Raw genomic sequence first — 18,571 nt, 5'->3', positions numbered from 1 at the left:
AAAAATTAAAAAAAAAAAAAAAAAAAAAAAAAAAACAAGTACGCGTTTGATTAGTGACCTCGTTATAAAAGTCAATGATGCAGGAATCTGGTTTCACTGTCATCACTTGCTCCCGAACCAAGCAATCAATGAGATCTTGAAGCAATGAGGGGATGGATTCTATTCTTCTATCTGTAAAATTCACTAAAAATGGAGATTTAAAATACTACATCGAACAGAAACTAACATCAACATATATCTTTATTGCTATATTGCTCAACTAAATTTAAAAAACTGCAATCCAAATCAAAGATAATGGTAAATGCCTTTTGAGAGCCCTGAAGAATTGTCGTCATCATGAGCTGCATCCGCAATCGGAAAGCCTAGCTGGATCATCTCTCTCCCATGACCCTTCATCGGTCTTTTTGAGACAATATATGTCGGACCTGATTTTGTGGCAGAGAAAAATATAATATTATTCAGTTTAAGAAAATTACGAAATATAAAGAAGTTGTCCATCCTTATGTACCATTCACTTGCATAATTGTAGGGTACTAAGATATCAAAGTAGTTCGTTAGATTTTCAACATCCTTATGTACCATTCATTTAAGTGATTGTTCCCATTCTTCAATTCATTATCTCGAGGCTGTATGTAATATAATTGTCATCTGGTTCAAAATTGGATAAACCTTCACAAAATCCATATTAATTGAATTTTATTTTGACAACTTCCTTGAAAAAGATGATAATCAATTTTCTTAAAGTAACATATATATGGCCAAGTTGAGTTAAAAAGAACAAGAACTTGCCTTGGAGTTGCCCTCTCTTTCCAGAAGCCCTCAAATCATTCACCAATGAAAGAAGCTTTGAAACCTCAATATCATCCAATAATTCTTCATACAATTTCAATCCATCCATCACATTAACCTAAATTAGAAGAAGAATAAAATAATATGAAGTGAATCAGTCTACCATCTCAAACTAATTGTGAAGGACTCTTTCCTTCACAGAGTCTCACACAAAGAACCCAAGAACCAAATTCAGGATAAAATTAAACAGTTATACCGTCTTTCCATCAAATATCTCATTGGCAACAAAGGTTCTTGGGGCTGTGGCAGCATACTGCTTTCCATTCCGGCTTTGAACAGACTGCAGCTCCTTATCTGGGGAAAGAGTTGGTTGATAACAGATTATAATGATGCCCTTTCATTAGTAAAAAATATATTTTTGATAATTCCACTACCAGTGGGATAAAGCAGCAAAATTAAAATAAATTATGATTTATGATACAATTGTTTGTAATTTCTAACTAGATCAACTACAAATATGATTTAAGGAGCAAGTTCTCACCTCTTTGACTTGAAGAACACCCATCATCAGTAGGTTCAACTTGAGATTCTTTATTGCTTGCATTGTCTTTTAAATTTTCTGCACACTTGGGTTTGCTATTACTTTGGTCCTTCCCATGAGTATCTACCCAACAAACAAGCTTATCAAAATTAAGATGTACTCCTATTTTCAACAACATAATATATAGCTGAAGTAATTCAAACCTCTAGGAATGAGATCGAAATAACAAGAATCATGTACATTTCAGTGCACCACTACAAAATGTAAGGTAGAACTAAACTTCTAATTTAGCCAAAAAAATAAAGTTCATGCACCATTAAACGTTGATAGTGGAACAAAAGGTTACCTTTTATGTCCTCAGCTGACCCTGAATCTTTATCGTTCAATTTTCCATCCTCCCCCGTTGCAGTACTTTCCTTGCATGTATTACTTACTTGCTCAACCTTCCTAGAGCCTACAAACCTTGAAGAATTCCCACCATTACAAGACTCTGCACAAGTGACCATCTCTTCCTTGACTGTGGCTTCAACGCGATGGCCATGCTGCTGATGCTGCTGCTTAAATGCTGGCCCAGGTCTCCTAAACAACTTCGACCCCACTTTCATAGGATCAACAAACCTCTGCTGCCTTCTAGAGGTGACCTGCTGAAGTGCAAACATCACTTCTGCCACTGAAAAGTACTGCTGCATATGAAGCACCGGCGTCCAATTGCACCGCCGTTGCTGTATACACCCAATAACAACATCATATTCCCCAGGCTCTCCCACAGCACGCAAATGATGGCAAAGGGCATCAATGATCGCATTCGAAGCAGCAAATTCGCCTCGGAACCATGAGATAAGCCCATCACGCTCATCAGGATACCAGGGACGGGGGCGGTGCTGATGGATCTCACCACCGCCATTGCCTCCACCGCCGCTCACCGCAACTCCGCCACCGCTCTGAAACGGAACTTTATCGGAAACACCCACATTTCCCGATGGCATTGCCATGAGAATCCCTAACGAGAAAAAAAACACTAAACCCGCATATAGAGTAGAATATCCTCAAATTTGAGATCCAATATGAAACAGTACAAAATGAATGCCTTAAAAAAAAGAAAGACACAAAAACACAGTCCAAATGTTGAATTAGAGGTCAGAAACTCAAATGTGACAAGAATTGCTTAAAATCACCACTACCCATTAATCATAAACAAAAGTGAGTAATGTAGAAACTAAAAGAACACACATTCAAGTGAGTTATAACCTATTGGTTTTCCTACATATTCAAGCGATCCAAGGAAATTACCTGAACCATAAATTAAGAAGCTTGATTCTGGGAATTGAATAACGAGGCACAGAAGAATTTAGCCGCCATGGATCGTAATTGTATGAGATCTGCAAAATGGGGTTTGAGAGAAAGGTTGTTTAGAATCTGTGCTTGTGAATAATGAAAAAAGAGAGAATTAAGATTAGGGTTTGGAAAGTGAAGAGTGGGGATGGATTTATTGAATACATGAGTCTTAAATGGTCTCTCTCACTGCTAAAGAAAAAAAAAACTGGTAATCGAAGAGAGGGACCAGTTAAGACTACTCTCAAATTCTTCAACTCAAAAGGGTATTTTGGTAACTTTAGCTTTAAGAGTTCCCGGACTTTATTGCCTTCGATGAAGTTCAAAGATTGAAGCTTTTTTAAGTAAATCTTCATTTATTGTGAATAAGATTTCCTTATTTTATTTTAAATTCGGATTTACCCTAAAACTCTTAATAATAAATGATTTGTAAATTCATTCCCTACCTTTTGGATTTACATTATTAAAAAATAATATATATTTCATTAGGATATTAGCTTCATTTTGAAAACAAATATTCATCATTTATTTGTTAAAATTGACTATAGTTAAAAATAAGAAGGATTTAATATTTAATATAAAAAAATAAATATGTAATATTTTTTAAAATATTAAATATTAAACAATTATAGACGATATATTTCATTTACATTATTTCCATGTACACCATACTTTTTAGCCATGCATCACTTTCATACGCACTAATGCTAAAAAGTTTTATATACTTTTGAAGCATCAAACATTAATCACTTTCGTGTACTTAACTTTCATATGTGTGTGTATAAATATATAAAAGATCTCATATACAAAATATCAATTTAATCATAAAATATCATTATTCAATCTTAAAATATTGGGAAGGAAATAGAAAAATTTGTAATTTAAATTATTGAAGTTGCAAAAATGGAGTGAAGGAGTAGTTGGTGGTACACCATTCATTTAGCATTGACGAAGGGTTGGTGAATAAAATAAAATAAAATAAAATCATTTTTTATTGCTTTTATTGACCACGTGATGTTTGAGTTTTCATTAATTTATAAATGGCCCCGACCCTACTTTAAATTTTGCACTTTTTACTCTTTAATTCATTGTTTTTATTATTTTAGTTTTTTTTCCTTTTGGTCGAGAAATTTGGCGATGGAAGAGGGGAGTGGGTGTTACGATCTCGTGGATCAACCAAAAGCATTTTCCATTTATCAATCTCTCTTCATTTACTTATTTCCCCATTTTTAAAGATGAGTACAAGTTAATTGATATTAATTTTTAGTTAACTTTTGGCGCGGGTTGTGAATTTGTTAGAGCGTTCTCAAAAGTAACATCCAAATCTGGAAAATATTGGACCAAATTGGTAATAGAAACAAAAGTGAATAAATGAAAAGACGTGTGAGATTGTGGAGCCCCCGTTTTCCAGCTCCCACTCCCACCCCCCACACACTAATTTAATTCATGTTTTACCCTTCGGAGCCTCTTCTTTTCCTTTCCCATTCAATTCATTCACCTATTTCCCCACCCTCTCTTTCATGCATTATTAGTGTCACGCAGGCAGTACACATCCATGCCAATGGCCCCGCTTCTTCAATCTCCAATTATAACTCCTCTAATTCCTCTTCCTTTCCTTCTCCCAATTCATTCCTCAACCACACCACCTGTCTCTGTTCCATCTACCAGCTTCACCCACTGGAAATGCCAATGCGAGCTTGTTAATCCACGGAAGACCTCCTCGGTATCGCCCTTCGGAACTCCCCGGTTTCTGTCCTAGTTGGAGAATCGGTGTGGCTTTTTTGTTTTGTGGTTCCAGAAATTTTGGATTCGTTTAGGCTTTTGTTTCAGTGTTTTTTGAAGTTTGGTTTTGGGGGGTTCAATAGTGTCCGCACGTTTTGAATAAAGAATTAGACGCCAACCATGGGGAGGAGAGGAGAGTCGTTTAATTTCTCGTTGGCGAGTTCAGAGAGGGGTTCACGTGAAGGCTTTGACACGATGTCCCTGAGTTTTTACCGGTGAACGAGCGTCTCCAGTCGGTGGTTTCCCGAGGGCCTCGCCATTGGAGAGCATCTTGTTCTCAACTTCATGTCTACAGAAGGTGAAACTGTTTGCAATTCCAATCCGAGTGAGGTCCAAGTGGTAGATGACTCTGTTTTTTTTCCTTGTTTTGGTCAAAGATACTTAAGACTACGAAAAGGACTCGAACTGGCGCGATTTTGGTTTTTCTTGGACTCTGTGAGTATGATGGGAGTTTGAAGGTACAGTGAAGATAAAGGTTTCTGAGAGTAAAGGCGCCAACAGCGAGCAGATGAAGCAGAGGGGAATATTGCTTGCTTTGAAGATGTTTAATCCATTTTTGCATCGGTTGTTAGCTTGATTGCTGTTCTTGGTGATACGGGAGGATCTACTTCGTAGTTGAGATCGTGATTTCAAGGTGTTTTCTGCGATGAAACTTATGGTTTTGAGGTACTCTCCGTTTTTCTTGGTCTTGTTGGTTTGTGTACTGCCTCTGGTTCAAGCTGGAGATGTAGAAGCTCTGTTGGCATTGAAAGCATCTCTCGACCCTGGGAACTCGCTGCCATGGCGAGGAAGTTCCATCTGCAACTGGCAAGGCGTAAAAGAGTGCACAAATGGACGGGTAACTAAGCTCGTTTTGGAACATCTAAACCTCTCTGGTGTTCTTAACGACAAAATTTTGAATCGTTTAGATCAGCTTCGTGTTCTTAGTTTCAAAGGAAATTCACTTTCCGGTCAAATCCCTGACCTTTCGGGTCTCGTTAATCTCAAATCCCTCTATCTGAGTGACAACAACTTTTCCGGCGAGTTTCCGAGCTCCATCTCCTACCTTCACCGCTTGAAGGTCATCGTCGTTTCCGGTAACCAAATATCTGGCCCCATTCCAGACTCGCTGCTGAAACTCCGGCGTCTCTATGTTCTACACCTTCAGGACAACCAATTCAGTGGCTCCATCCCTCCTTTCAAGCAAACCAGTCTTCGATTCTTCAATGTCTCTAACAACCGACTCTCCGGCGACATCCCAGTAACCCCCACCTTGGTCCGCTTCAATGTGTCGTCATTTTCCGGCAACCTGGAACTTTGCGGAGAACAAATTCAGAAGCCCTGTGGAAATGTTGCCATTGCGCCATCATCGAGTCCCTCTTATCCGCAAATCACTGGCTCAAGCTCGTCTTCAAGACGCACCAAATTGGTCAAGATAATAGTAGGAAGCGTTGGTGGGTTTGTCGGACTTCTATTGATCATTCTTCTACTGTGTATGATTTGCAAATGCAGGGAAAGAAAGAGCCTATCCGAGGTCAGAAACAAAGGAATCGACGACGAGGGGATGAGGATGGAGGAAGCATCTGGAACCTCCGCCGGCGGCAGAGGAGGTAATAATGGAGGAAAGCAAGGGGGATTTTCATGGGAAAGTGAAGGACTAGGAAGCCTAGTGTTCTGCGGAGCAGGGGATCAGAAAATGACTTATAGCTTGGAAGATCTGTTGAAAGCTTCGGCGGAGACTTTGGGCAGAGGGACCATGGGAAGCACATACAAGGCTGTGATGGAATCTGGGTATATTGTTACAGTGAAACGGCTGAAGGATGCAAGGTACCCTCGAGCAGAGGAGTTCGGACGGCAGATGGAGGTTCTTGGGCGGCTCAGACACCCCAACTTGGTCCCTCTCAGGGCCTATTTCCAGGCTAAGGAAGAACGCTTGCTCGTATATGATTATTTCCCTAATGGCAGTCTCTTCTCTCTCATCCACGGTAAGTGTCGGCCACCCTCTACTACACTTTTTAATCATTTCTTTGTTGAAATTTTACTGAATAATTTCTGCCACGAATTGGGTTCTTACCGATTGTAAAGTGAAAATGGGCATTGCAAAGGAACAAAAAGACAATGGTCTTCCGTAGGATATAACAATTAGGACAAAATTCATGCTGAAGTGTAGATATATAAACATTAAATTCGCGTAAAATTAGGGCAAGTCAAGAGGGCAGGATACTCTGGGAACTCATAGAAAAGCGTTGGGGACGCTCTAGTAAAGCTAACCTCGTGTTTTGCGGTAGACTTGGGGCAAAAGTTGAGCTTAAGACACACGGATCACGTGGCTTTCCCACACTTCCCGTTGCCTCTCAACTTTTGCCAGTTTTGACCTGTCCTCCAGTGGTTTTACCTTGTTGGGCCCTGATTTAGTTGACGTGCTTTGTTCGTCATCCACCCCTTTCATGTTCTTTTCCTTGGAACACATTGCTGGATGGATGGATGTTAAAGGATAATGAAAAGAAAGGATTAAATATGGGTGAAAGGTCTTAATCGTTGTGCCCCTGGGAATGATCGTGGAGATGATTATCCATTCATTATTGTATCATTGTCGAGTGGTGGGCCGCGCATCATAACTATACCGTGGTACTCTACTGCATTCTACTACACATTACGTTTTCCCATTACATAGATCTGCCATATTTTGGAAGGATTGCCATCCAGCTTAATAACGACAATGTTCATTATTTTCCTGTCCCCATTTTTCAAATAACTGAATATGATTAAATAGTGTTGTTGATTTGGGAAAGAGAAGAATATTAACCTTCTTCTGCCTGACAACTCATCTTTCAAAACCTCAGCTTCTTATGCTGGCGTTTCCTGTGGCTCTCCCCACTAATCTCCTGTCCACTTAGAGTTATGTGCTTAAAATATGCAATTGTTTTCATGCTACTCATAGTTCGTAGCACTTTACTTTATTCCCTTGATTTTCTCTCTCTTGTCTTTTTTCACTGGGATTTTCATCCCAACTCTGAGCTTGCCGAGTTGCTGACCGGTAAATTTGTCTGAACTTCTAGGCTAGTTGATCTTAAGGTTATCCAACTCATTTTATCATTATTTTATTCTTCGCATCTTCTTTCATTGTGTAATGTACACTATTAATATGCCCAAATAATTTAGGAGATATAATGCTTATTTTATGTCTACCCTTCTGGGACGCCAGTCATTAGAGAATACTAAACTGAGAATAAATCATCATGGATACTAACTGTTTGACAGAGATTGATAAGAAAGCCACACTCCCTCCTTCTTTTCTATGTAATCTAGTTTGAGGTTGGTAGTTTTAGACAGTTCAGGCTGTTAGTTATTTTGTTTACTATTCTCATGATTAGAATTATTTTGGGTTTTACTTTAGTAATCTTTCACTTATCAATGAAAATTTTTGTTTCTTCTAAAACAATTCGTGATACTTTTATGATTGTTTTCTGGAATTTCTAAATCCATCAAGGCATCAACATAATGCTTATCCGGGCATTCTTAGTAAATTCCTCTTGCTTTCACCAATAATTTGTTTGACTACCATTAACAGGATCGAGAACTTCAGGCGGAGGAAAGCCTCTTCATTGGACATCCTGCCTTAAAATAGCTGAAGACTTGGCCAATGGTTTGTTGTATATCCACCAGAACCCTGGTTTAACCCATGGAAACCTGAAATCCTCAAATGTACTACTAGGATCTGATTTCGAGTCATGTCTTACTGATTACGGACTTAACTTATTCCGAGATCCCGATTCACTTGAAGAATCTAGTGCAACTTCACTCTTTTACCGAGCTCCTGAATGCCGTGACATCCGTAAGCCAACCACACAACAAGCTGACATCTATAGCTTTGGTGTTCTTCTGTTGGAGCTTCTAACAGGAAAAACGCCATTTCAAGATCTAGTCCAAGAACATGGTTCTGACATTCCCAAGTGGGTTAATTCCGTTAGAGAAGAGGAGACAGAGTCTGGGGATGATCCTGCATCTGGGAACGAGGCATCGGAAGAGAAACTTCAAGCTCTTTTGAACATTGCAATGGCTTGTGTTTCGCTAATGCCACAAAACCGACCAATGATGAGAGAAGTTCTAAAGATGATAAGAGATACAAGAGCAGAGGTTCAAATCTCATCCAACAGTAGTGACCATTCACCAGGTAGCTGGTCTGATATTGTCCAGAGTTTGCCCAGGGATGAACATTTAGGTATTTGAATGGCCTCCAATTTTACAAGTTTACATTTTGATTATCATTGTTGTTGTCGTTGCTATTGTTGATTTTCATTTTCAAGGCATATATTATTATTCTTCTTCTTGGATGGTAGAGAGTGTAAAGTTGTTAGATTTTATTGGTAAAGTGTTTCTTCTTTGGGCTAGTTTCGACAAAACAAGAAGCAGAGAAGGAGCGAGCTGATGCACTTGGTTCATCCTCGTCTTGCCGTTCATTTGATAGGAAATAAGTAATTCATCCATCAGACGAACAGGAAGAAAGTGTAGAGCATGTTTAGGTGATTCAATGTCATTAGTCCAATTCCAATGATTTGCTTCATATTCATCAAATATTTATACATTTCACACATAAGTGCAATTGATGATGTTTTGTTTTCCATCAATAATCGTTGTGAATTATTTGCTTCATACTGTTTTTGAGGGAGTTGATTGACTGGAACGTAAGTGGATATTCAACAAAAACTCAGCAACCCTACATGGTAAGAAACCAAAATACTTGTTGTTTCTCTCTTCTTACTTTTTATTTTTACTATTATTATTTTGCTAAGTATTTTTTTTTCCAAGAAACAAGACACTTTTTCCCATAGTAACTATTTCTCAATTTTTTGTTCTTTGCAAGTTTGTACACTCAATTTTTAAATTAAAAAATAAGAGTATATTTTAGTTAAATTGTGAATTTAGTTCTTATGATTTTAAGAGTCAGCGGTTTGTCCTTGCGGTTTGATGCAATATCATCATTACTTTTTACGATTGGATCTTAATTTTTGTGTGAGCAAATCTGAGATATCTTGCCATAGCAATTGGCTACAACGTGGAAATAATAGTTGGGAGTAATATCATATTTTCAAGACTACAAAAGTTGAAGTGCTCTTACACTCTAGCCACGTTGCAAGCTCAAAATGTGGTGGCTTTGGAACATACATCATTTGAGTCTGAGCTAAGGTTGAAGTCATGTCAACAGGATTCTCTCTGCTGCTCAGGTTAGAGAAGGGATTTGTTTTGTATGCACGAGAATGGATCTGCATGGAAGATAAAAAGAAGTTAATTAAGCTTAAACACAACTCATTATTTATAAGCTTAAGAATGATATTCCATTAGGCAACCATCTTATTCACTAGATCACCTCTCCAAATAGTAATATAGTAGGGTTAATATGAAAGGGATATCTTATTCACTAGATCACCTCTCCAAATAGTAATATAGCATGGTTACTCTCCAAATAGTAATATAGCATGGTTAATGTGAAAGGGATAATGAGAGTCCAATTTAGGATCCCTCATATGGACTACAACCATTAGAATGAGATTGTGTACTCAAGGATAGAACATTTCAACTATGGACATTTAAAATCAAATGGCAATTAACACTACAATCAACTTACACTAAATGCAAGAAGTTAAGTAAAATAAGGTAAAAAGGATAGGATAAACAACAACCCAAATAGTGAATTGGCATTCAAGAGAGGTGTAGGAGGAAAAGACTAGTAAGTACCGAATATAAATTTTGTAATATTATATTTGAATCATATTAGACCGCGAAAATGACGTGGCTTGCTGGTCATGGGAGCATTTGAGGCATATGGGAAAAGGACAAAATTATAAACTATTAACTTCTCTGAAATTGCTAAGCTTAGGATTGCTTATGGTCTTTATAAAACAATTCTAACTATTCTTGGTATTTGATAAAAGCGACTATAAAAAAGAGGCATGATCTTAAAAGTTAGAGACATGCCTGTAAATTATCGACCCCGTCTTTCATCCATCTGCCAAACAGAGCGGAGAGGTAAAAAACATAAAAACTGACAAAACCAATGAAGAATCCAGAAATGGCAGGTTTGGTTAGGTTGGGTGCAGAAGAAAAGGACAACGTGGTTTTAGAGGAACTAGTCACCAATTATGCACAAAGGAAAGAACCAGCAGAGCATAAACAATTACTTAAAAGAAACTAAATAAACAATCAGAGAAAAATAGAACATTCTATTTCATATGGGCCTACTGCCAATTGGGGACAAACTTGGTAGACGACAACCAAAGGGCCCCCATGTAAACTTTTCTTGTCCCCGAAAAGTCAAAAAGTTGAAGGCAGTTTTGGATGTTTCCCTTGCATCGTTTTCCACTTTATAGAGGCTTGGTCACCCATCGCTATAATATTAAAAGAAATTGAGAACGACCTTGCCTTCATAAATATGGAAGAACATGGAAGGAGAGAGAAACAATATTTTCGCGACAATTGTCACTACATGGTAGCCCCTTAACAATGTCCTCTTCTCTTCTCTTTGTTTTCTTCCACTTGTGCTCTTCCTCCTCCCCACAATTTAACAACTTTTTCTTTCTTTCCAAAAACAGAGAATTATAAAACAGCACTTCTCAGTTTAATAACTTTTATAGGAAAGCCATATGTTTAAGGAAGATACCACAATGATGAACTCCAATCCACCACTCTTCCAACAATATGAGTTGCTTTTGCAATCCACAGCTCATTTACAGCCACTTCACAATGGCTATCAACCAACTAGCTCTGTCCTGGAGGAATGTCAGCTCCCTCTTGTCGATCTTAAAGGTTTGGAAAGTGGCAAAGAAAAAGAGAGGATGGCTTGCAGTAGAGAGATTTTTGAAGCATCTGCAGAATGGGGATTTTTCCAAGTGATTAACCATGGGATACGCTCAGAGCTGCTGAGCAGAATGAGCAAAGAACAAATGAAGTTGTTTGCGGTGCCCTTTGAGAAAAAATCTACAAGTGGGATTTTGGATAATTCTTACCGATGGGGAGCAGCCACTGCAACCCAACCAAACCAGTTCTCTTGGTCTGAAGCTTTTCACATTCCCCTCACAAAGGTCTCTGAAGCTGACTGCTATGGCGACTTCATTCACTTAAGGTATAGATTTTATTACCCTTCTTCCAACTAGAAACTTCTCTTGAGCATTGTGTCAAATTTATTTAGTTCATATGCTTAAAACACAGTCTATTTAGCCTTTGAACTTACACACAAAAAAAAAAAAAAAAAAAACCCCCATTTCATTCTAGGTTATGTTTTTCTTTGTTAACATCAGAATGCTTAATATGACAGGCTGTTCGCCTGTCCAGTTGTTTGCTATAATATCGCACCAACTCAGCTAAGAGTCATATAAAAACATGTCACGATAGCATTCCTTGATAGTTTCAATGACAATCACTAAATAAAAGCATAATTCAAAATTTAACAATATAATAAAACAAATCCAAAACCCAACGTCTGAGGACTATACTTGTATCTTTAACATTGAAATATTCATGCACTTGAAGATTTTAGGTCTTCTAGACATTTTCACAAACACTTGAAGATTTTAGGTCTTCTAGACATTTTCACAAACAGTTCGACAGCAAAAGTAATGCACTTCGATATCACAATCAACCAATGTAGTAGATTACAAAAACAAAGAGAGTGCATTGCTCACTGACCTTACATCCTCGAACGCCAGGGAAGTGATGGAGGAACTCGCAACCGCCATGTCGAAGCTCGCAAGATCTCTAGCAGGAGTTTTAGTGGAGAGTTTGGGGCACCGGAAGGAAGTATTTGAAGATATGTGCGATGAAAGCACATGCTTCCTCCGGTTGAATCACTACCCAATCTGTCCGTTTCCCGGCGAAGTTACCGGCCTGGTGCCCCACACCGATAGCGATTATCTGACCATACTTCATCAAGATTCCGGCGGCGGGCTTCAGCTGATGAAAGGATCGCAATGGGTGGCCGTGAAACCCATTCCGGAAGCCCTTGTCGTTAACATTGGAGATCTTCTACAGGTACAAACTGAAAGTCTTCCGAAGTATAATGGTTTGGTAGAGCAAGTAGAAAGTGGGTATAAAAATATAGTTTGAAATGCAGGCTTGGAGCAACGATACGTACAAGAGTGTGAAGCATAGGGTGGTGACTAACTCGGTGCGGGAGAGATATTCGACAGCATACTTCCTCTGCCCATCTAACCAGTCTGGAATCGGGAGTTGCCGGCAGCCTTCACCATACAGACACTTCACTTTTGGAGAGTACAGGAAGCAAGTGAGAGATGATGTGGAAAAAACTGGGTACAAAGTAGGGCTTTCCAGATTTCGGCTGTAAATCACTCCAATAACAAATGGAAGTATCAATTTCAAGTATGCATAAACATCCAAACGATTAAGAACAATCACGTGCATACGTATCTATCAAACCTTTAAAAATAAGGGTTTAACCAGTACACACATATACATATCTAATCAGTGAGCTGGTGCCACTTCCAATCTAATAAGAATCTAATCAGTGAGCTGATGCCACTTCCAATCTAATAAGAAGGTGAAGGGTTAAGATTCTCAAGAGCAATGGGAGAGATAGGCGAGCAAGCTACAGAGCCTAGAAACAAAATAATGACTTCAGAAAAGTACAATCAAGACTTCCAAAAGATTGTTAAGAAGCTGATTTGATGTTTTGCTCTTTAAACTTTTTTATGAATGTAATGAAGTTTTATTTTGTCTCTCATCATTATTTGCTTATATATCTATGCGAATATCCTGGATACTTTTATGTTTTCCGGATTTATATAAAATAGAAAAATATGGGTGAAGTTATAACCAAAATAGAATATATGTTTTGATTAACACCTCTTAAATTCCTTTTAAAATTATATGAATTGAACTTTTAAACCTTTTATTTAATTGTAGGACAAATTTATAATTTAACATCTTATTTTCTATTTATTTTCCCTATATTTTTCCTTTTATTTATCATTTTTAGTTGCTTTTCACCCGCGTTCCGCCACCTCCTCCCTCCCATTTCCAGTCGCTGCTTCCCGTCCCTCCGCACGCCGTTCCTGCCCGACGCCATTTCTGCAGCTTCCGCTGCAAGCTACAGTGTCAACCTTCTGTGAAATCGCCGCTGCCCCTGTCTCTCCGAGCAAACAGAGTAAGTTCTCTGTTTTTTTTCTTCTAACCGCATCGCCGCCACTCATTTTTCAAAACCCAAGGTCTTATCTTCTGTTTTGTTTTTTAATTTGTTTCTTAGGGTTACGTTGATTTATTCTTTCACCGACGAAGAAGAACATCAATAACTTTTTTTTTTCTTCGTTGATTTTATCTTCAACCAATGTTGAATTAGTCCAAATGAAAACGTAAAACTAAGAACGTAAACCGATTGAATCAATAAAACAAAAAACCGATTGATCAACAAAACAAACTATAATTCTTATCCGAGTTAATTTATAAAGAGGAAAAAATAACTCACCTTTAGTTTGGTTGGCTATCAAAAACTCGTTGGAATCGAGATGCGGCATTTGATGTTGAGGATTATTGGGATTGGGAGTGTCCCACATTGGTTAATTTAGTGGAAGATCATGGGTTTATAAGTGAGGAATACTATCTTCATTGGTATGAGGCCTTTTGGGGAAGCCCAAAGCAAAGCCATGAGAGCTTATGCTCAAAGTGGATAATATCATACCATTGTGGAGAGTCGTGATTCCTAACATGGTATCAGAGCCATGCCCTAAACCTAACCATGCCAATAGAATCCTCAAATATCGAACAAAGAATGGCGAGCCTCGAAGGTGTAGTCAAAAGTGACTAAAGTGTCGAACAAATGGTGTACTTTGTTCGAGGGCTCCAGAGAAGGAGTCGAGCCTCAATTAAGGGGAGGCTATTCGAGAGCTCCATAAGCCTCAGGGGAGGCTTATAGTGTGCTTTGTTCGAGGGGAGGATTGTTGAGGATTATTGGGATTGGGAGTGTCCCACATTGGTTAATTTAGTGGAAGATCATGGGTTTATAAGTGAGGAATACTATCTTCATTGGTATGAGGCCTTTTGGGGAAGCCCAAAGCAAAGCCATGAGAGCTTATGCTCAAAGTGGATAATATCATACCATTGTGGAGAGTCGTGATTCCTAACATGGTATCAGAGCCATGCCCTAAACCTAACCATGCCAATAGAATCCTCAAATATCGAACAAAGAATGGCGAGCCTCGAAGGTGTAGTCAAAAGTGACTAAAGTGTCGAACAAAGGGTGTGCTTTGTTCGAGGGGAGGATTGTTGAGGATTATTGGGATTGGGAGTGTCCCACATTGGTTAATTTAGTGGAAGATCATGGGTTTATAAGTGAGGAATACTATCTTCATTGGTATGAGGCCTTTTGGGGAAGCCCAAAGCAAAGCCATGAGAGCTTATGCTCAAAGTGGACAATATCATACCATTGTGGAGAGTCGTGATTCCTAACATTTGAAAAGATTGAAATTAATGTTTTCGGTCGAAAAACTAATTGAGTTTGAGTTTGATTGAATGGCGTTGAATCTTCTTGAATATAGGAGAAACTATGGATGCCCATGAACTGGCATAGGGAGTTCCAAATCACAGCTGACTACAATTTTTTTTCTTGCATCCAAACACGTTCAAGGATTTCGAATTAGAACTGATTTGAAATCCTTCCAAATATAGAGGTTCAAACAGCGGTAAAGGAGAATAGATAAAGGTTAATGAAACCCTAGCCCCTTCTCTTTCCCTCTCCCTTGAGTTTTGATTTTGTTTAATAATGGGAAAGTCTGTTTCTGCTGGAACTTCTTGAAAATTTTATGCTGTTACGTTTTATATATATATATATATGCATCAAACAGTCTATATTCATGGCGCAAGATAATATCAGGGAGAAACAGATGGTGAGAGTTGCTTCTGATGGAGGAACTGGACGTCGTTTACCGCAGTGGATGCTGGGAGTTCGTGCTGATGACCAAATACAGAGATCTAATGATGTAGATAACAACAAGAAGAGTCTTGAGGAAGAACTTGAATCTCAAGCTTCCCTAGCCAAGGAAGCAAATTCATTTAAGCGTCCTCAAAAATCTGTGTTACACCAACAGAAAGAGACTTTGGTGGAAGATTTATGCACCCCAGAATGTGTTTCTAAGAAAAGAAAGGGAAGAAAACGAAAATCAAGTCGAATTGATGAGGCTGAGGATGCTGATGACCCTGAGGCAGTCCCAGCTATGAAATCAAATAGACTTAGAAGGAAGCTTGTGGACTCTGCTTTGGGAAAAAGAAAAACACCAAAAAACCTGGGCACCAGAAGTGATGATGATATGGAACTGACAGTGGAAGATCTAATAGTCATTGCCAAAGAGGTTAGCCACTTTACCCTCTCTTGCATATAAAAGAAGACAACTTTATTTTCTTTCAATTCCAAGTAGTAATCAAGTCATGGCTATGCCTAACGTTATTGTATGATTGTATGATAAGAGGATGACAGATACTTGAGATATAATGATTTCGTCTTTTGTTTTTTGTTTATGAATTTTATGTTGGTTTCTCCACAATTTCTTTACTATGATTTTCATGTTTCTTGAAAAAACATCTGAAGTCTCCGTTAAATTCAAAAAGCAAAAACAAGTTTGTAAAAACTACTCATTGGTAATTTTTTAAAACATTTGCTAAAAGTTTTTTTTTTTCTTTTTTTTCTTAAATTTACAACCTCATTGGTTGAAGGTAATTGACAAAACAAAGAAGCTTAGAGGTGGAAGTAGTTTTTAAGTTTTTATAAGCTTAGATCTCATTTGATAATCATTTGGTTTTCTTGAAATTGAATTCTTAGTCAAATTCCAAAAACAAAAAATAAAGCATGTTTTTGAAATTATCTTTCTTATTTTTCAAAAAAACAAAAACAAAATTTTGAAAACATGTTTGGTGTACAACTATTTATGCTTTTAATATACTGTCCACTAGTTTTCAGGGATATAATTATTTTCATTTGCATGCAGTTTGTTGAAACTGACAACTTGTTTTCAGAGATATAATTATTTTCATTTGCATGCAGTATGTTGAAGCTGATAAGGATAGGGCCCATAAACACGAATTACATGGAGAACGTGAATCTAGTAGCATAAATCCAAGAACATGCCACGCCAGGAATCAATCTGAAGGATCTTTCAATACTAATAATGATAAGAAGCAGAGTTCTGTGGATCTTAGTACTTCAATTCCTCATGATTCAACTGCAATTTCAGGTGGTGAAAAGATTGATATAGGTGTGAGGACAACGGGAGATCCTGCTAAGGACATGCTGAATTTATTTTTGGGTCCTTTGCTTAAGAAGTCTGTAGAGAATGAGCAACCCAAATTTGTTACAACTGATGTACAATTTTCTTGTGATTTAAAGAGTCAAAATCAAAGGCATAATGAAAATGTTGGAGATGTGATCTCAGTAATGAAGAAGAAGAGCAGCCTGAAAGATAAGGTAGCAATGTTTCTTGGATAAAGCAGATAAATCTGACACCGTGATGTTTCAGGATAAAGTAGATATGTCAAGATGTTTCTTGATACGGAATAATTGAACCTCAGGGTGGCTGATCCTTGCAGTCGTCTTGTTTTCAGTGATATCATCAAGATGTTTCAGAATATGAGGTATGCATCTTTCACTTGTTTGCCACTAGTTACATTTTGTTTCATATATTTTGGGTCATCCTCTCAAGAGGAAAGGAAAGAAGGTTTGGATTTGGTATGAATTTAGTTCTTTTATGTATTTGAGTTAGCTAAATTTTGATGTTTGTTGTTGGGTCTTTGTAGGAACTTAATTGGGGTGGATTTGTTTGAAGACATTTTCGTTTGCTTCCCCCATTTTCCCTCATGGATTTAACTGAGGTCGTGGACGCTGTTCATGAGGTTGTAATACTACTTTTCAATGTTTATTTATTTATTTATTTAAACGAGCAAACTGACACCTCCAAATAATACAATTTTCAGGGCACACAGCATTGAGGCTGAAGAATAAAGTGTAAGAAGACCTTTGGATGGAATCCACATTGTTGAGTTTTAATTGAATTTATTGGATGTATGGTTAAATGTCATCCTGCGTAGTTCAAGCTAACGAATTAAGTAATTAGTTATGGGTTATTCACTGTGGAGGATAATACTCTATTGCTTACAAAATCAAGTTACAATAGGTTTTTTAAATGACTAGTTCGTTAATGGTTGTTGTACGTTAAATATTGGTTTTCTAAATTAACAAATGGTCTGATTGGGTTGGATCGATTAGAAATTTAACTCTACATTTGGGCCTTTGAAAAGGCAAAATATTGGTTGTTTTTGTTGTTTTTTTTTTTTTTACAATTTTTGGTATATTTGGAACAACTTTTGGTTTTTTCAAAGTTTGGGTTATTTCAAATTTTGGTAAATTTTTAATTGGGATCTTTCAACCTCTTATAGTTTGAAGAACTTCTATAGTATATTTTGGTCTAGAACAAACAGATTGTGAAAGACATGCAGAACAAACCATTTCTTCATTGCTATTCATTACTATTACCTGATTATCGTCTTTAGCAAATATCTTGCCACAGGGTTGGACGTAAAACCCTTTCAAATATGGCATAAAACGTTTTTTTAGCAAATGGAAGATGATCAGAGTATTTCATCCTAGAATCACCACCACTCAGTGTAAGTAATACCAACCTGCAAGCATATTGAAACTGAAACTGAAGCATTGTCACGACCGAGAAGAAAAAAACTTCCTTTTCACTCGTAAGAGATTGATCGATAATGGACTACAAACAACTCACATCGATGAAATTATAAAGAAAAAAAAAAAAAAAGGCGGACCAACTTGAGCAACTCGTGAGCTTGGATGAAGGTGATAAACTACAACTCATTTTAGATGCATGTCAACCATTTTACGTCACGATATGCCAACAACAAATAAAAAGAATTTTAATTAAAATGATTTACAACTTTAGAAACATCAACCACATCAATTTGGGCTTTATATATATAACAGCCCACCACCTATACTATCAAAGTCGTTCAACATATTTATAGTTAATTTATCCAACTATCTTAGCCTTTTATTATTGCTAGTGTCACACTAATTTTTATTTATAATTAAAATTCTCAAATAATTAAGATATAATTATTATTTATAATTAAAAG

At 37.5% G+C, this 18,571-nt stretch overlaps 4 protein-coding genes across 9 annotated transcripts in view; 3 read left to right on the top strand and 1 right to left on the bottom strand.

Annotated features, from left to right (window-relative positions):
• Positions 1-2,921, bottom strand: part of LOC111447480 — a 4,765-nt gene extending 1,844 nt beyond the window's left edge. Inside the window, exons 1-8 of one of the 3 annotated variants that reach the window (XM_023086671.1) lie at positions 2,828-2,921; positions 2,621-2,709; positions 1,677-2,330; positions 1,331-1,453; positions 1,046-1,143; positions 790-907; positions 306-425; positions 59-171 (exon numbers count right to left, since the gene is read on the bottom strand). In XM_023086671.1, the coding sequence (XP_022942439.1) occupies positions 59-171; positions 306-425; positions 790-907; positions 1,046-1,143; positions 1,331-1,453; positions 1,677-2,322 (1,218 nt within the window). In that variant the 5' untranslated portion in view covers positions 2,323-2,330; positions 2,621-2,709; positions 2,828-2,921. The other 2 variants (XM_023086668.1, XM_023086669.1) reach the window with 2 other exon arrangements.
• Positions 2,922-4,134: 1,213 nt separating this feature from the next.
• Positions 4,135-9,012, top strand: LOC111447481 (inactive leucine-rich repeat receptor-like serine/threonine-protein kinase At1g60630). Of its 2 annotated transcripts, XM_023086672.1 has the most exons (3): positions 4,135-6,408; positions 7,995-8,645; positions 8,816-9,012. In XM_023086672.1, exons 1-3 carry the CDS (start codon positions 5,091-5,093, stop codon positions 8,896-8,898), a joined length of 2,052 nt encoding a protein of 683 aa, XP_022942440.1. In that variant the 5' UTR covers positions 4,135-5,090; the 3' UTR covers positions 8,899-9,012. The 2 variants fall into 2 exon arrangements, with proteins under 2 accessions (XP_022942440.1, XP_022942441.1); XM_023086673.1 differs by having other exon boundaries at positions 4,136-6,408; positions 7,995-9,012.
• A 2,027-nt stretch (positions 9,013-11,039) lies between these two features.
• On the top strand, positions 11,040-12,889 carry LOC111447734 (gibberellin 2-beta-dioxygenase 8-like). Its single transcript, XM_023087050.1, has 3 exons — positions 11,040-11,543; positions 12,127-12,448; positions 12,531-12,889. Exons 1-3 carry the CDS (start codon positions 11,065-11,067, stop codon positions 12,759-12,761), a joined length of 1,032 nt encoding a protein of 343 aa, XP_022942818.1. The 5' UTR covers positions 11,040-11,064; the 3' UTR covers positions 12,762-12,889.
• Positions 12,890-13,412: 523 nt separating this feature from the next.
• LOC111446962 lies at positions 13,413-17,602 on the top strand. 3 transcript variants are annotated; one of them, XM_023085905.1, is made up of 5 exons: positions 13,413-13,580; positions 15,303-15,777; positions 16,467-17,053; positions 17,216-17,311; positions 17,393-17,602. In XM_023085905.1, exons 2-3 carry the CDS (start codon positions 15,313-15,315, stop codon positions 16,905-16,907), a joined length of 906 nt encoding a protein of 301 aa, XP_022941673.1. In that variant the 5' UTR covers positions 13,413-13,580; positions 15,303-15,312; the 3' UTR covers positions 16,908-17,053; positions 17,216-17,311; positions 17,393-17,602. The 3 variants fall into 3 exon arrangements, with proteins under 3 accessions (XP_022941673.1, XP_022941672.1, XP_022941671.1); XM_023085904.1 differs by lacking the exon at positions 13,413-13,580 and having other exon boundaries at positions 14,885-15,777; positions 17,216-17,290; XM_023085903.1 differs by lacking the exon at positions 13,413-13,580 and having other exon boundaries at positions 14,885-15,777.
• The last annotated feature ends 969 nt before the right edge of the window (positions 17,603-18,571 follow it).

This window comes from Cucurbita moschata, unplaced genomic scaffold (assembly GCF_002738365.1).
Source record: "Cucurbita moschata cultivar Rifu unplaced genomic scaffold, Cmos_1.0 Cmo_Scf00009, whole genome shotgun sequence".
Taxonomy (NCBI): domain Eukaryota; kingdom Viridiplantae; phylum Streptophyta; class Magnoliopsida; order Cucurbitales; family Cucurbitaceae; genus Cucurbita; species Cucurbita moschata.
The sequence above is the reverse complement of the archived record's forward strand: the minus strand, read 5'-3'. Positions and strand labels throughout refer to the sequence as shown.

What these genes read in the sequence shown, in the direction of transcription:
- LOC111447481 (XM_023086672.1), top strand. Translation starts at nt 5,091, where the DNA reads ATGAAACTTATGGTTTTGAGGTACTCTCCGTTTTTCTTGGTCTTGTTG. An exon ending in TCTCTTCTCTCTCATCCACG is followed by an intron (nt 6,409 to 7,994) that starts GTAAGTGTCGGC and finishes TACCATTAACAG; the next exon opens with GATCGAGAACTTCAGGCGGA. An exon ending in GCCCAGGGATGAACATTTAG is followed by an intron (nt 8,646 to 8,815) that starts GTATTTGAATGG and finishes TCTTTGGGCTAG; the next exon opens with TTTCGACAAAACAAGAAGCA.
- LOC111446962 (XM_023085904.1), top strand. Translation starts at nt 15,232, where the DNA reads ATGCTGTTACGTTTTATATATATATATATATGCATCAAACAGTCTATA. An exon ending in TAATAGTCATTGCCAAAGAG is followed by an intron (nt 15,778 to 16,466) that starts GTTAGCCACTTT and finishes ATTTGCATGCAG; the next exon opens with TATGTTGAAGCTGATAAGGA.
- LOC111447734 (XM_023087050.1), top strand. Translation starts at nt 11,065, where the DNA reads ATGTTTAAGGAAGATACCACAATGATGAACTCCAATCCACCACTCTTC. An exon ending in GGCGACTTCATTCACTTAAG is followed by an intron (nt 11,544 to 12,126) that starts GTATAGATTTTA and finishes CTCGAACGCCAG; the next exon opens with GGAAGTGATGGAGGAACTCG. An exon ending in ACATTGGAGATCTTCTACAG is followed by an intron (nt 12,449 to 12,530) that starts GTACAAACTGAA and finishes TTTGAAATGCAG; the next exon opens with GCTTGGAGCAACGATACGTA.